Source organism: Lytechinus variegatus, chromosome 19 (genome assembly GCF_018143015.1).
Source record: "Lytechinus variegatus isolate NC3 chromosome 19, Lvar_3.0, whole genome shotgun sequence".
Lineage (NCBI taxonomy): Eukaryota > Metazoa > Echinodermata > Echinoidea > Temnopleuroida > Toxopneustidae > Lytechinus > Lytechinus variegatus.
The window spans coordinates 6,550,271-6,568,429 of NC_054758.1; the positions used below are offsets into that span (position 1 = coordinate 6,550,271).

General features: G+C 34.7%; 1 protein-coding gene across 1 annotated transcript; it reads left to right on the plus strand.

Annotated features, from left to right (window-relative positions):
* Window positions 1-1,964: 1,964 nt before the first annotated feature.
* On the plus strand, window positions 1,965-17,893 carry LOC121406241. The gene is made up of 12 exons (XM_041597260.1): window positions 1,965-2,045; window positions 4,114-4,180; window positions 4,916-5,113; window positions 5,770-5,871; window positions 8,841-8,897; window positions 10,848-10,913; window positions 11,414-11,479; window positions 11,775-11,840; window positions 14,048-14,113; window positions 14,558-14,662; window positions 15,331-15,507; window positions 16,208-17,893. Exons 1-12 carry the CDS (start codon window positions 2,043-2,045, stop codon window positions 16,522-16,524), a joined length of 1,290 nt encoding a protein of 429 aa, XP_041453194.1. The 5' UTR covers window positions 1,965-2,042; the 3' UTR covers window positions 16,525-17,893.
* The last annotated feature ends 266 nt before the right edge of the window (window positions 17,894-18,159 follow it).

The following is an 18,159-nucleotide window of genomic DNA, read 5'->3' on the forward strand; positions in this document are numbered from 1 at the left end:
TATCACTATGCAACAATAATTAAATTATAGATTATCAAAGAGCTCCCCAGTGCTTAATGCGATAACATTAAAGCAACGTGTCATATTTATGTTCAATTATCACAGGAGTGCATTAGGTATCCATGACGACTAAGCAAACGGGTGACAGCATAGCGGAGTAAAACGCTGATCTGTTTCACATTCTACGCAATGGAAGCGTCATTTGAATTATAAATTGTAATGGCGCTCGAATTATCTTCCGTTCACACTTTTGAGGAGGCTTCACGGATTCTGTGGTTTTACGTTTCGCATCGATAAGAAGAGATGTCGGGTTTTCGTTTTTTTTTGGGGGAAACCCATTAATCACTCGTCTATAGCCCAAATTGGCCAACAGAGCAGTTATACTTTGGTCACATTTGCTCTGGGGCGGCCGTACGGCGAGTCAAAACAGCCGTTTTATTAAGTTTAATTCAAACCACCTATATGTAGTTGGTACAAAAAATGATGAAACGGCTGTTTTCGACTCGCCGTACGTCCGCCGTCGAGCAAATGTGCCCATGGTATAAATAGGGGTTTTGTCTGCGGAAGTGGTTGAAAGGACACCGTAAGCTCCGCCCCCAAGAATTACGTTTAGAGGTCAAGCATTCACACGGCTGTTTAGCGCCTTCAAAGCATAGACTTATTACAAAAGGTCCATTGTCAAAGGTAGTTTTCGCATAAAGAAGCTCATAACGCATCGACTCCTTTCAAAATGCAATCAAAATAACAATGGAGAGCTGACAGGCTTTTGTCAAAAGTTGGTGGTCTGGGCAGGAAATCATCCGAAGATTTGCGCCAGACGAACAATTGCAAATATTATGTAGTTGTCCAGAGTCAAGAGATTCCGGTGCTCTCCACAAACTTTCGACAAAGGTCTCTTAGCTCTCCGTTGTAATTTTACTTGCATTTTGAAAGGATTTAAAGCGTTGTGGAGAGTTTTTCCGGAGTAAAGGCAAAACGTCCGGATTCTCGAATATTGTCGAAAGAAAATACCACGATCCCATAACTTGAATAGCGCATGTCAATTTACACTATTTTTTATTCAGACACTCAAACTGCGTCTTTCGAATGATCATTCTAGGGACGCGTCACTCGAATGATCTTTCGAGTGTCGTCGTGTCACTCGAATGATCTTTCGAGTGTCGTCGTGTTACTCGAATGATCGTTGACGCAAAATGCGAGCGTGTGAACCCCCTCTGAGGTCAATAGACCAGTCCATAGTTTACTCATGGGCAATTTTGGTCAAATGACTTTCCATTTGTGTGGTTATAATAGGCAGCTTTCAAAGCAAGATATTATGTAAACAAGCCTTACATAACAATATGCATCAATCGCATAGACCAGGTGACTATACTAAAGCAATAATGAACACTATACATGAAGTTTTTTTTTGCGTTTCTACTTTGAATGCACCAGCATGTTTTTATAATAATGTACTTGACCAACTATGAAATACCAGTCGCAAAGGTTGACACATTATTTTTTTTGTGGATATAGTGAAAAACACAATTCAAAAGAAAATATAAATAATCGAGAAAGTGCTTATCTCATTGAATATTAAACCACCTCGTCACTTTAGTGCAAATTACCTTCTTCTGATCATGCGCAGAATGTCACTACGAACTGGTCTCGGTGAGGAGTCGAAAAAAGGCAACTGAACGTGGTTGAAGGGGGATGCTCGCAAAAGGCGCGATGATGTTATTCATCGCTCATCGTATTGTCATTTGGCGACCGTCTTCACCGTGTTCATAAGACAGACCCATTGCGGGATGGTACGTCCTTCAGCCATCTTTCTTTTTATCACTTTTTGTTGAGGAATCTCTTCCTTTTGAAAATTCGCCTCAAGCAAGGATATTACTAAAAACAGTCGTTTGACCAGAAAAGTGCGATTTCTTTTAAATTACTTAAAGAATACAATCGCTACAGTACTGTTATAATTTTATTCAGAAACCTATATTTTTTTATAAACCAGATGATTTCACAACATTTCCATTGATGGATGGTCGGATTTGATTTCTAAAAAAATGGTAAGTTTAAAAAATCATGCATGAAGATCTGCGTTTTTATTTATTTGACTTGTTCACTAAACAAAAGCTTGCGAATACTGCATTTCTAATTACTGTGCCTCTTCTTCTGTATATGTACTCCTTGAACTCTTTGGAGCTTTTTTTTATAAATTCAAATAGAACCCTGTTTCTACGCAAATAAGCCTAATTGCCATAAATTATGAAAATTAGCTTGTAAAATGAATATACTTTTGTTACGATACTGCAACAAATAACAAGTAAAATTTAGGTTTAGATTTTCCTCTTTTTATTTCAGGAAATAATTAAGCATAGTACACAAACAAATCATAAATGATAATGGTCTTACGTCTCTTGAAATCAGTTCTGGCAATTACGGTATTCCAAATGATAGTATCCAGATAAGAGTCCAAGTTGGCTGGCGAAAAGTAAAAGTTCACAATGATGGCGATGATGAAACTGATGTTGATGCACGATGAATAACAAGAGTCACTGTAATGAGTTGAAATGTCCGTGAAGACGATGTTGATGATGATTAACAGTCAATTTCAGCAATCCATGGGTTGAACATGTTGAAGAGTGTTCATTGAACAGGTTGATGATCTCGATGAGAACTGAGAATTCCTCTCTCAAAATAACTGCAAACAGTTCATTGATGGTGTGCAAATAATTCCACAGAAGATAAATATTCCAGGTGGAAATAAAGTCTGCTCTGACATAAAGTCTGGCGTGAAACTCTTAGTTCTGATCTGACATGATCTGATCTGATGAAGTGATCTGGTATGATATGATGATGTCCTTGAAGTATCTACCAGCTTTATACTAATTACAACTATTCTAGATCCTTCTAGTATTGTCTTTGAAAAGAACGTTCTCCTTCTTTCTGGAGTAATCACATTCTGGAGGACTTTGAATGACCTCAGTCATGTCAGTGAAATTAACATGTGTCAACAAAATAGCTAAGACTATTGTTCATTTCCACTACCAATACAATTCTATTGTAAAGTAATCTCTATTCAGAAATAACAATAATCCTTGGCCATTAAATAGGCAGAGACCTGCTTAACAAAAACTTTTACAAACATGTTGTGGAATGTTCTTGCTCATTCTAGGCTATGGATATCCCTAAAGAGGAAATAACTAAATAAATGCATGCAATTGCTCTTACAATTCTTCTTAAGCTTTAGTAAACAATGTTGTAGAAATAGAAAGCTACTTCATGGGAACACAACATAAATTTTATTTTCACGTGATTCTGAAAACACTGAACTAGACAAAAAACACCCCAAAACATTGTATAAAATCAATAAATGGTAGAAAAGTGTGTTCGGATTCTGGAAAGACACTGCAAAGAAATGTTTTGATCAGCCGAAAATTATATATTTTTTCCAATAAGAAACAACTGAAATGAAAAGAAATTTAAAGAGAACTCTACAAGAGAAAATTAAATTTCTATGTTATTCATTGGCTAATTTTCATTCATTATGCATAAATTATGCACATTTTCAGCACAAAATGATTCCCCCCATATGGTAGACATACTAATAAACATGATAGAAATGCAATAAGTGGTATACATGTGTCACTGTAAACGTTTTAATTTATGCAAAGCTACGCCTACCATTGTTCTCTTAATTTATTCATTTCACAACATATTAAGGCGAAACTAATATATATATATATATATATATACACACACACACACACACACATATATATATATATACACACACACACACACACCCTCACACACACACACACACACACACATATATATATATATATATATATATATATATATATATTATATATATATATATATAGATAAAATGTTGTAAACTGTGCTGCCAGTATTGATGGCGATAGCCTCAATACTCATTCCTTTTCAAATAGTCAAGTCATTACAAGGTTGATCTACATCGGACTCAAAATGATTCTATAAATGGCATTTATGTTCGGTTTCATGCGCAATCCTTGGAGATTAATCAGTTAATGGCCACTTATTGTAATAAAATTGATCTCTAATATATGAGTATTCTTTTCTTTTAACATTTTGTTATTAATTCGACAGGCAATGATAGAGAAATTGATTCTTGTATCTTCGCTCGCAACATTTATATGCCACTCTGCTACGACAAGTGAGTATCACCCCCTCTATTTGTTTATCCCTTTCTAATCTGATTCACACTAAGTGTCCATCTTTTCTCCCTCCCCCGTCTCGTTCTCTTTCTAAAGACTCTCAATAACATCACTATCGGTCTAATGGGGGTTATAATAATGCAGATGAATTGTTATGAGAAAAAAAATATTCTCAAGCAATTTGAAAATATGATTTTTATTTTTTATTTTCTTGGCTGATATATTTTGTCTTTAAGGTAGGGGGGAGGGGGGGGGGGCAAGGACGTGGACTAGCTGCTGGGTTAGACCAGTACAGACTCCGACGTACACTGCCTATAGGCAATTTCCATTGTATTGGATCAACTACCGTCGAAAACATAACGAGTCCCTATATAGAAGCCCCTTCAAAATTGTTAGTCTAGAACCAGCGCGCTGCAGCGCCTGGACTAATGTAGTCATGCCTTTATAACACACGGAATTTCAAAAGTGCTACTCTAAGGGGGGTGTTACAAGAAAATATTTGCAATCAATCGCAAATATTCTGATGCAATTTAACAGTTGATTGATCACTTTTAACTTTATCAAATCAGATTACACTCCTTGTTTCATGGAGCAGATTAGCAATCAATCGCAACTTTTGCAATTGATTGCACGACACGTGCTTGATTTCGGGAATGAAAATAGACTTGGTATTGATCGCAAGTTTCTTGCAATGCTCCATAAGCCATGCCTAAATCTTTGTGTAATACTGCCAGGTGGAAATTCATGTCCTGATGGCTACGATCTCAACTATACCCTACCGATGTTTGAGAGGTGTGAGGCGAAGATGGTTAATGGTAGCCTGGTGCAGCTCATCCCTAAGCTCATTCCTCGGCGACTCGGCGCTCAGAGTTGCAACTACGGACGACGTCACGACGGTGTCCCGGCGGGTTATCGTATTTGCCGTGTTCCCGGTATCATAATTGTTGCAAGAAACAATAATAATAATAATGATAATAAAATCATCGATGTCTGTATAACCACTATTTTTTACACAGAGCTCAATTCATGGAATGCTCATTGACAATATTTTATAGGCCTATACATGTTTTTTTTTTCAATATCGTTTCAATGGGGTTCCTTCAAAATAAATTGAAATGAATTGCTCATTTTCGTGGTAATAAGCAGTCCAATATTTGAGGACGATTCTAAACTTTATAATCTTACTAAAGGTTGATAGTTTTTACATTTCTTCAATTTTGAGAGACAAGCACAAGCTTTGTGAAGGAATATAATGCAATTTTAATCTGTGTCCATGAGCATGATGAACAGGTAAATATAAATCATTTCGATTTGGATAATATTTCATGGTCATTTCTTTCTGGTCAGCTTCAAATATGATTTGCATTAGACGTGTTAGATATTCCATATTGACATAGTAAAACATCTGCTTGATACCATAATTCTTATAGGTTGCTTTATGTAGCTAATTGCACCCAGAGGGAGTTGCATAAATATGCAAATTAACAACCCATGGGTGCTGCAGGTCGGACAGAGAGGGATAACATAGTAAAACACCTGGCAAGTTAACCCCTGCATTCTTTCGTCTCATTTTGTTTTTTAATTTTAGATTGTTTAAGCAATCCATGTCACAGTGGATGGTGTGAAGAACAGATGACTAACTACACGTGTAATTGTCCATCAGGATTCGTTGGACTACATCGCGAAACGGGTTGGTTTAGAGGCCTTTGAATGTTTTTGATTAATCTAAAGAATTACATGCGCAATTACTAAATCAACGGGTATCAACATTGACGCCGTCTACTTTTTATTTATACATGTAGATCTTTATTTGATTGGAGTTTAAATTCTTGACGTGTACAAAATAAAATACATATAGCAAATGTAGTATCATCTCTTTGTAAATGCAAAATAATAATAATAACTACATTAAAATTCCATATACCTAACACTTTATCATTTCTTTTGGAAGCACGAACATACATGTAGTATATGTATGTTATATTTTTTTTCTTTACCTTGCTACTTATTTATTTTAAAATATATGTATTATTGTATGTATTACATAAAAACATCGATGGCACATGTAACCTTTTGTGAAATCAAATTGCGTCTTAATTTTCTATTGATATAATTATTTTCATTGTAATGATCGCTATATTTTAATCATCATTACTGTTATTATTATTATTATAATTATAATTAATATATATATTATCATTAACAATATGATCATCATTATCAGGAATTGTCATAGTAATAATATTATCAAATCTAATTATACAGGAACATTGCTTTTCTGTTTTTGCTAACAGGATAGAAAATTCATATTTATCAATATTTTTACTATAACAAACAATGTTTACATTATTCACGGCTAACAAAACAACAAGAACAAGTGAATTGCGATTTGTCGTGGCTTTAATGAAAATAGAGATGAATGTGCATCTTTACCAATTCTGCTTTTTGTGTACAGTGTATGAATATCATCACATATACATATACCGATAATGTCTGTAACCAACCGATACCCTTGTTTAATAAGCTCCTCGGAGAGGGGTTAAACCCCTGCTAGAAGGCCCCCCTCGTAAGTTCTTCAATGTTTAAAATTCATGGCTGTTTTCCCACTGGTTCCCTGCTAGCCGGACCGGAATCCCAGCACAGCTATTAATTATGAGCTATCGGTGGATTACAGATGACATAAATATAGCATATAGAGATATATGAATGCCCATGACTATAGACCAGCCTGCCCGCCTTTAAGATCAGGTCAGGCTAAGATTAAACTTTAAGCATGACACAATTATTTCAGTTTAACAGCGTTCTCAAACATTTGTATGTACAAATAGGTCCCCCTCACCTAGGTAACGAGTGGGGACCTGCAACTTACATAATAACATAACATAATTGATTAAAATCCACATGCCTGCCCTGGCATGGAAAGGAAAAAAGGAGGTACTTTAATAATGCGCCTCTTACTGAAATCATGCCCCCAGAACTTCAACTGCTTGTTTTTCAACAACACACAAGGCGTCAACACTCCTCCCAAAAACGAGTAAGGGCGAAAACCCGCCTGCCCACTGGCCAAAATAGGACAGGAGGATAAAATTCCCTTACGGCCCACTTATGCACGACGATCGTTGTTAGGATTGGTGTGCGACCAGGTCAAACACCCTCGAATTTGGATTCGTGTTACGCTCTTCTATCAGCCTAGGCTCTGCCTAGATTCTGAAATTAACCATGAAAAGTATACCATCACCCTCCAACTACTTCATACACCATTCATTATAGAGTATCATATAGATTCAACAAATACAACTTCCCTGGAAAATATAAATGCAAAAGTACTTGTACCCCCCCCCCCCTAATCACACTTTGCCAAGATCAACTACTGCTGGTATTCAAGCCAACTATAGGTATCCAATTTTCATCCCACTGAAAATATTGAGCCCCTTAAAGGAACTTTAATAAAGGAAATTGAATTCAGAAAGAAATTTGTTTCACCAAACGAAATTCACTAATATGGCCATACTCTGGCAAGGGAAGCAAGGTACGAAAGTATCACTCGTTGTAAATGACCAATGTGTGTTCGTCATTAACATATACATCAATGCAATTAAACTAAATAATATTTTCTTCAATATCTTTCCCCAAAACGATCATTTCTTCACAATTTCTGCCTGAACGGGCAGCACACAACAGATATTTAAAAACCATAACTCAAATCTGACTGATGCGTGAGCTGCTTCCTATACCAAAGGTGGGCAGTATTAATAATAAATATACCATGACAAAATTACCATACAAATTCACATAAGTATACCAACATACTACGCCTAAAGACCTGAACATGCGGCTGAACATGAAGAAGACTAAAAATTGGGACAATACTTCCGTCTAATTCCTAAGGAGTCCGATGCAGACCCGAGAAATAACTTTATCTGAAATGAAGCCTATGCAATCTTATCAAACATTTCTTCATATATAATGCTCATGGTAGAGGAAAATAAAACATACATAGAAATTATGAATTCATAAACATTTCTTCTCAAATGACCTGAGAAAATTATAATTTCAATCCCCAGATTTTTTCTATAACCATCCATAACTTGGATTTTTATGACAACTCACATGAACGTTTGAGGCATAACCTGCTTCATAGTAATTTCGAATTGACTTCTTCCTTGCAAACAAAAACTAAATAAACAAAATAACATTAAGAATGCACAAGGACAATAAATACACAACCATATCCATAATATGCAAGAATCCCCCCACGATATATATGTCAACATCCCCCTTAATTATAACTAGAGGATGGTAATGGGGAGGAGGTGGGAATTTTGTAAGCACGCTTTACACATGCACCGTCATCTCTCTTCATTGAAAGCCAAAACGAAAATGAAGCATTCCCCGCACTTTTATCCGCGCATAGCTCAACCGCGGCAAATGTCTGGCATTGTGCCCAAATTCTTTGGCGCGGGCGCCAAAAAGCGCTGCCCCGCCCTTTACGGGTCGGGTCACGAGCCCTTTCTCGGGCAACCACGCCCCCTTTCAAAATCAAAACAAACTAAAATGTGTATTTTGCTAGCCCGCTAATAAATCATTTTAAATCGTCAAGCCGTCTTTAAAATCCATTATCACTACAACTAATGTATTGTTCATACTTCTTTTCCGTAGAGAGTACCACAGCCACACCAGAAAGTAAATCGCTGTCAACTCTACGAAATGCTTCAGGTCAGTCTCCAAGATTGCAAATCACTATTCTTGCAGATAATATTTCGAGGGGGGGGGGTGACCACCCCATGATTTGTTAAAAAACGAAAAAAAAGGAAAGAGAATGAAGAAAAAAAAACAATGAGGAGAAAGGGAAAGGGAAAGAGAAAGAAAAAGGGTTTACTAATAATCCAATTGAATCCCCGCCCCCAAAATAGCTTCAGATCGTCTTGCCCCCACCCCAACGAACATACGCCGCTCCTGCAACATGTTATTAATATCAATTAAAGGGATAATCCAGGCTCGAGATATTCATATCTTAATAAATAGAGTGAAATTCGCAAAGCAAAGTGCTGGAAATTTGATCAAAAACGGATAACAAATAACGAAGTTATTGAATTTTTATAGATTTGCATTAATTCGGTGAAACAGCTCTACGCATGTCTTCACGAATATTCATTAGCTGGGCTGATGATGTCATATCCCCACTTGTTCTTTTGTGCTTTATGATATGAAATTAGGTTTATTCAAATCTTTTCTACCAAGAACTAAAACAATTGGATTGACAGCTGATTAAGTGCATTAGTTATTTATTGCCACAACTTATTTCATCATAATGGAGACACATTATTTACACATGTATTAAAACAGGAAACATTTATGATTTCCTGTAATAACATAAGAAAATGAAAAATGGGGATGTGACATCATCAGCCCACTTAATGAATATTCATGACGATGTGCATATAACTGTCTTAAAAAATATTGAAAAAATTCGAAATTCAATATCTTTGTATTTGCTATCCGATTTTTATAAAGTTTTTTAGCATGTTACTCTGTGAATTTGACTATATCAGTTAAGATATAAATATTTTCAACCCGGACCATCCCCTTAATATTGTTAATGATTAATGTGGAATTAGAGTCCTATTTCAAACTCTATCTATTGCATCCATGACAATACAAATGGCAGAAACCTAACGCTATAATCAATAGCGTGCAATTAGAGCGTCGGCTATAATTGAAAATCCTATGCACAATTATCAGACTTCAACATACGATCATGTTTTTTCAAGTTTATTCATGTATTCATCACTTGCTGTGTCATCACCTTGGAAATCGTGTATTCAGTGTAGACGAAAAGATTCGGTTACATACACATTGTGTAGCCTCCAATTTACCCAGTGCCATTATGTCAAATATACTGTACATGTAACTGAATTCGGAAAAATGATAATGTTTTTGTGTAACACAAAAACATTATCATTTTTGACCAAACAGACTTTTCCTGTAATTTGAAGCTGACTTCGGAAAAATGACAACAGTTGTCGTTTTTAAGAAGCAGCTTCAAATTACAGGAAAATTCTGTTTGGTCAGAATACACTGTATGGCTACCATATCTTAAAATACCAACAACCAAATGTCGTATCATAATCAATCTTTGCGCATGTCAAAATCTGTAGTATTGCATAAAACATACTTATATGCATAACAAATTAAAACAACCATTGATACGTCTCTCATATGAAAAAAAAACCAACTAACACAGAGCAATGTACAACGCCACATGTTAAAACTATCGATCAGGAATATGGTCATGAATTTTCCTCCTCTTTCTTGCTTTTTATTTTTCCACTTAATCAACCCTCGTTTTTTATCTTTACTATTATTGGGATTACACATGTATTAATGTAATCATTTAGTGTTGTAATTGTAATATTTATAATTAGTTTATCACTGTATCGTACTGTAGCCCCCGGAGCCCCTAGTTCTCAATTTCCATGGTGAACTTGATGCACTCGTGTTAAGAGTTCAGGTGTTGTAATAAATTGTTAGTTTCCTCGGGTCCATGTTGCCAAAACATGAAAGTGTTGTCCATTTATTTTACCAATACTTTGGATTTGTGTGTTGTTGACTGGAGAGCCTGTACTTGTAATTTCTATAATCAATTACTGTTGTATCGTATTACAGATCGTCAAACTCAAAGTACGCCAGAGGCCACTACGCAAACTGTAACAGACATGGCCACCTCGCCAGGTATAACGCAAGTTTTCCTATCTTTCTGTGTATTTTAATTTATCCTTACCGAACCTTGAATTTGATATAAACTCAAATTTACTATACAACACTCAGGGAGTGATCCATTGTAACTATTAAACATTATCACCATTCTTAATTTTCTTCTCCTATTTATTGTTCACATTCTCTACTAATTCTTCCCTCCCCAGTACTTTCTTAACCAATATGGAAATGGTATTTTTTTATTATTATTTATATAAATATAAAGCTGTTAATGATTATATTATATTATAGAATCTCAAAGTCACAGTACGTTAGACACTACTACGCAAATTGTCACCTCGGCCACCTCGCAAGGTACACATGGTATAGTATGAGTTTTCATATCGTTTCATGTCTATATTGCTTACATAACATGCCTTATGTTATTTATCCTAGACTCACCTAACATTTGGTGTTGACTGGAGAGCCTGTAATTGTAATTTTTATAATCAGTTTACTGTTGTATCGTATTGCAGATCGTCAAACTCAAAGTACGTCAGAGGCCACTACATTAACTGTCACAGACATGGCCAACTCGCCAGGTATAAAATAGGTTTCCTATCTCTCTATATCTTGTTTTCATTCTGTCGCTTATCCTAGACTTACCATGCTTACCGAATATAATGTAAACTCAAATTTACTATACAACATACAGAGAGTGATCATTGTAACTATTAAACATTATCAGCATTCTTAATCTTCTTCTCCTCTTTCTTGTTCACATTCCAATACTAATTCTTCCCTTCCCAGTACTTTCTTTGTCAGTATTGAAATTGTGTTTAATTGTTTTATTCTATTATTCATAACATAACTATTTATGATTATATTGTATTATAGAACCTCAAAGTCAAAGTACATTAGAAACCACTACGCAAATTGTCACAGACATAGCCACCTCGGCAGGTAACGTATGAGCATGGAGCTAACAGCGTTCATTTATTTTCATATTTATATTGTATACATCGCGGGCCTAATTATATACTTAAATAACACATGAACATATATTTTAATAGGTTCTTTTAATTATCTGTTATAAAGTCCATGAAGAATGCTTAAAGCAGAAAGCTGACTGAAAAATTGTGGTTTTCGTCAATGTCCTATCGTCTTGTATTTTTATTTCATCTACGTTTTTGCCACAAGACAACAGAGCAATATAGTAGCTGCCTGTTTACATTTGTATGAATTTCATTTTTTGTTGGCTGTTTTTTTTTAGATGAATTTTCAAATTTTAGAAAATGTTTTGCTGTCATAATTCACTGATTGGCTAACTTTGTGTGTATAATATCCATATCTAAAATAAAATTATATTATAATGCTTTATATAACGTAGATTAAATCTGCCCGCTAACTTCATATGTTACCAAGTTTGTTTTTATTTTGATTTACACAATATTTAATAAAGACATGATGGACTACTAGGTTGTCCAAGTCATGTGTATCGCGCATATCATTAAGCGTCTCTTAGATAGCAGAATACTGAACATATCACTACTGGAAATAACGCAGTGTTGCACAGTGTGATCACAGTGTATTCACATATTAATGGACGATGATATCATTCACACTGTTAAATCGTAAAAATTCAAAGCTGTGAATTTATCTCCATACTGTGGACACTTTGAAAATGTGGCTCTGCACTGTGTTCACACGACGGTTAACTATGTGAATCCTAACTGTGAAATGCACAAGTTTACCAGTGTGAAGGTAATTTCAGATTTTGTTCCAAACTATCAACACACTTAGGACAGTGTGTTCTTTCCAGTAGGGTTGCTTAACGTCACATGTTTAAAGTCTATCAGTCAAATACTATGTTAAATTTCAATTTATTTACATTCTCAATAAAAACATGAAAAAAACATACATAAGGTACAAAAGTAAAACATTGTGACAACATACAAAAAACATATTTATAAGAATGAGGGGCCAACAAAAAAGAGCAGATAGCCTTATTGAGCGTTGACCCAACAACTATAGGACAAAATTAAGAAATATTACAAAAACGATAACATAAATGAAAACATTATATTGACACATACATTAAAAAAAATAGCGTAGTTATACATGCAAATTAAGAATACAAACTTAAAAGATGTAATTTGTAATAGCATTTAAAAGAATTGAGGGTTCGGCATGTTTTAATAGAATGCGGTTAATTATTCCAAAGAATAGGTCCTTGAAAATGAATTGAGTTACGGGAAACTGAGGTACGTACTCGTGGTAAATGATAAATAAACTGCGGGTATTGTGTTGATGAATCGGAAAATTAAGGCATAATTTAGACATAATGGAATGCAGGAATAAGTGATTTGGAAAAAAGATACATAAATATTGCGATATTAAACTTATTTAAATCAGACAAAGTAAGTAAATGAAGATCATGAAAAAGTGGCAAGGTATGGGCATTATAAGGGCTATTACAAATGATCCTCACAGCCTTTTTCTGTAGTATATATAATCTGTTTATAAAACAATCAGAGGAGTTGGACCAAACGATATTGCAGTAATTAGTATGTGAGAAAATTAAAGCATAATATAACATAATCAAAATATATTGCGGAAAATGTTTTAATCGATATAAAATACCAACAGCTTTAAAAACACGATTGCAAACGACACCAATGTGTTCATGCCACGAGAGTTTATCATCTATATAAACTCCTAAAAAATTGAAACATGAAACGCATTGAATAGTTGAATTGTTGAATCTTATTTCCACTCTATCTTTCTCAATTTCTTTCTTTGTAAATATCATGAATTTTGTCTTAGTTATGTTTAAAACTTATCGATTGTTGATCAACCATTTATTTAATTTTTCTGATTCATTATTAAAATTATCCTGTAAAGAAACAATATTGTGATGAGACATGAACACACTGGTGTCGTCAGCATATAAAATGAAATGTAATAGTTTAGATGAATTGCAAATATCATTAACATATAACAAAAAAAGTAAAAGTATGTTTATCATTTTTACCTCCTCGTTCTTGCTTTATTTTTTTTTTCATTTTATCACCCCTCATTATTATCTATACCATCATTCAAATTTTATTATTATAAATATTTAGTACAGTGTACTTTTAACATTTATAATTACAATATTTGCATTGTAGATCGTCAAAGTCAAAGTACGTCAGAGGCAATTACACAAACTGTCACAGACAAGGCCAACTCGACAGGTATATCATGAATTTTTAATATCTTGTGTTATTTTGTTTCTATAATTCATTAATTATTGGAAGCTTATGTTGTTCATCCGAGAGAAAAAAAAAACATCGTTGATCCGATATAAAACCTCAAATCACTCAAATATCAGTGAACACGGACCTGACCTCATCTAGCGATGGTTTGGCTTAGTGGTCAAGCCTTCGGCCTTTCAAGCACATGGTCTTGGATCAAAGTCACGCAACAACATTTATATCCTTCGGCAAATGTTGTTATCATTATCATAATTATATGATTATTATCATTATGATAATTATTAATGCAGCACATTTTTACTTTCCCGTTCTTAGTGTATGCATTTCTGCTTGGTTCATATTTCTATGTAATGTATCATCATTTTAAGATAATGGTTTTTCTTGAATTATAATGAAGAATGCTCAATCTTAAACGAATTTCAGAGAACAAATGTCAGTCGAGCCCCTGTCAGAATGGAGGGAACTGCACGGAGACAACCCGAGGCTTCACGTGTACTTGCGGCTTCGATTATTACGGCCCGACATGCTGTAAGTGTCTCGTATAAGCTTTACTTTTATTCAAGGCCAAATACAAGAGATAAATATGGGGAAAGGAGAAAAAAGGTCAGTTATTACACAGTAATCACAGAATCAACTTCATATCATTACATTTCATTTCAACAAAATTCAAAGTAAAATAGAATTAAAAATGTGAGTGTGATTATCGTTCAATAATTACAATTTAAAAAGATATCAAACTTTTTTTTACAAATGACAAAATATAATAGATAAAAATGACGTTAACTAAACAACCATGTGACTTATGTTTGAAAGGGAAGATACTAAGAAGTAAAGTTTGCCATTACTAGCCTCATCAATGGTATTGACAAGAAATATGACAAAAAAAGAATGTTCATGTTAACACTAAAACCTGCCATTGCAACAGAGACAACAAGCAAAGCGAAATACAGCCACGATACAGACACAATAGAGATATCTTGTTATCCAGTATGATATTATAATATACAATGATGATATTCGTTTGATTAATTTGAATATATACCAGGTGCCGCTAATCATCCTTCTCATGAATATTAAGGTTGAGCACCCATTTCAACATAGATTAACATGTGAATATGTTAAGTTGAAAAAATCTTGCCATTAGAAAAGGCATGACATTGCTCATTATGCTTATCAATGTTTCTTTCTCCTTGTAGCATGCATGACATTACACACACACGATGTCGAGAAAACCAGACGATATACCTTCTTAGACCCAGCTTTGGAGATAGCTGAGAATGTGACGTCATTTGATTTTGAAGTCAGCGCAAATAACGATGTCCACGTCGGACTATCACCTATCAATGCGGAGCAAGAATCTATGTATGAAATAGGTAGGTTTTATTGTCATTATGAAGGATCACCTTTGTTATAATCAAACTAATGAATTGTAACGTGCCCAATTGAATATTGAAAAAATGGAAAGCCATACATGTAGATGTCAATTTAAGGTAAATTGCCAATTCGTCTACTGCCAACTCGTCCACTCACATGTCATTTGGTCCATTTATGACCATTTGGTCAAAGCATCACTTCATGTAATCCCCATTTCGTCTATGACCATTTCGTCTCATGACCAGTTGGTCTAATATCCATTTCATTTTCATTCATTTTGCACAATTTAACACTGAGTTCAATTAGACGAAATGGCATATGGAATAAATGGCTATTGGACCAAGTAGTTATAAGACGGATTTGCATTTAAATGAAACTAGACAATGTGGTGAGTGGACGAACTGATGGTAGAACAAATGATAGTAGACGAATAGGCAATTAGACGAATTGGTATTAGACGAATTGGAAATAAACCAAATTTAAATACGAACCGCTGAAAAATGCCATTTTTGAATTTTGTTGGCTGAAAAACCATCCCGTGAGTACTTCACATCTGTAATTTTGAAATGTTAAATGATACTAGAGTATACATGTGTAATAGGTTCCATTACTGAGCCTTTACCAAAGCTTTTCAAGACACACTTCCCAAACTTATTGCCAAACGTCTCCTAAATCCTTTTATTTTACATTTTTTCACAGCTATTGGTGGTTGGGGAAATTCGGGTGGCATAATCCGTCGTGGTCTTTCCCATTGGAACCCACCTGATGCAACCAACATTGTAAACTCAATGATGACCCTCTCCGGTATCCCACGGTTTGACCACTACACGATATCCTTTGCAATGGGACACATCAAGCTGTATCGCTATGGTAATGAAGAACCCCTGATTGCGTTCAATGACAGCAACCCTCTGAATGTCAGCTATGTCGGTTTCTGGACCGGATTTGGCTCTGACGGATACTGGAAATTCCAATCATTTCCTCAAGAGCATTGCCTCTTATGGAGATCTATCTGATACTGGCGTAAATACGGCCCGAGCATGAAAATAATATATTGTCCTGAAAATTAACATTGCGGGGGAAACCCCCATACCTAAGGCTATGTTTATGGAGTATATAACTGTATTACATAATCCTGTTATCTTTCAGTTAAAGGGCTCTAAAGATTTTTTTTCATTGGCTATAATAATGAATATGTTGTGTTATAAACTAACTAAACTACAGTTAATATCCAAATCCGAGCGAGCGAACAATTTTTCATTAGTTGGAAGACATGATGACCAAAATGGTATTCCATTGGATAATATGGCGAATGAGCATAGCGAGCAAGCAAATTTTCAGTAGGTGGAAGAGAGAATGTTGTTTAATAATCACATCACGGATTACATGACTGTACGGGATATATAACTGCGTGCACAATACTACTATCTTTCACTTGAAGGACTACCACAATGATGGTTATATTGTAATAGATTTGTTATGACATAAACTACTGAATTACAGTTAGTATCCAAATGCGAGCAAGCGAAGCAAGCGAGTGAGCCTTGGAAGATACAGAAACAGCATGGTTATCAAATCGTCTTTCGTGGGAGTGTAATTATTGGATACATTGCGGCGTTGAGCGTAGATAGCGATCATTTAAAAAGCTGTTTCAGTCGTTTAAAACAATATGCATTTAATACAGAGGATAATAGGGGTATATTATCAATAACGTAAACTTTCGAATGCTATGAACAGGAAATATATAGACAAAGGCATAAAGGGATTTAAATAGTCAATTTTTGTTCAATGAAAATTCATATACTCATTGGTCAAAGGTGAGATGAGAATACAACCAAAATAGGATCATGACTATCAGGAATAAGGATGCCATATGAAATGATCATAGGCCATCAGTGGGCACTTCTAAAAACGTGAAAATATCCCAATGATGGATATAAACATGGAAAATTTCGAATAATCTTTAAGATTGTATCGGGAGATGATGCAAGATTGACAATTTTGAGCAAAATTCATTTATGAAATAGTTATTACATTGTTATGTTGATTAATGTGATTTACAGTCCCCTATGAATGGATACAATTGTAAAGATGAATGTTCCATTAACGGCATTAGTTTGATCAATGCCATCAGTAAGTCATCGTGTACTTTTGAATAATACGTGTACGTAGGCCAAATATTTTCTTAGACGACCCCCTCCCATATTCACGAAAGTGTATTTGAAGGATGTTTAATTCGTTTATGATAATAGATATATTCATATTTGAAAGTCATTGGAATCACATATTCATAAATTAACTTATTATAACTAAACATTCATGATGTAGTGGATATAACATTTGCATAAGCTAAACGTACAGTCTAAAAACAAATCAGTCAAAAGTGACTAGTTAATAGGGTCAGCTGGGTGCAACTGTTATTCCAGTAATATTTGACCATTTTCTAGTCATATTGTACTAGAAAAGAGTTATTTCTGACTAGAATATAATTATGTCAGAAATGTGAATATCAGTGATTGCCATATTAGTTGCTCCTAGTCAATTTGACTGATTTTGTTTTAAGAGTGTAGGATTTGTCAGGCCAAATTTTTGTAAGAATATGTAGCGGAGCGACCGCGCGAAAATTGTGCATATTTAGAATGCAAACTTAG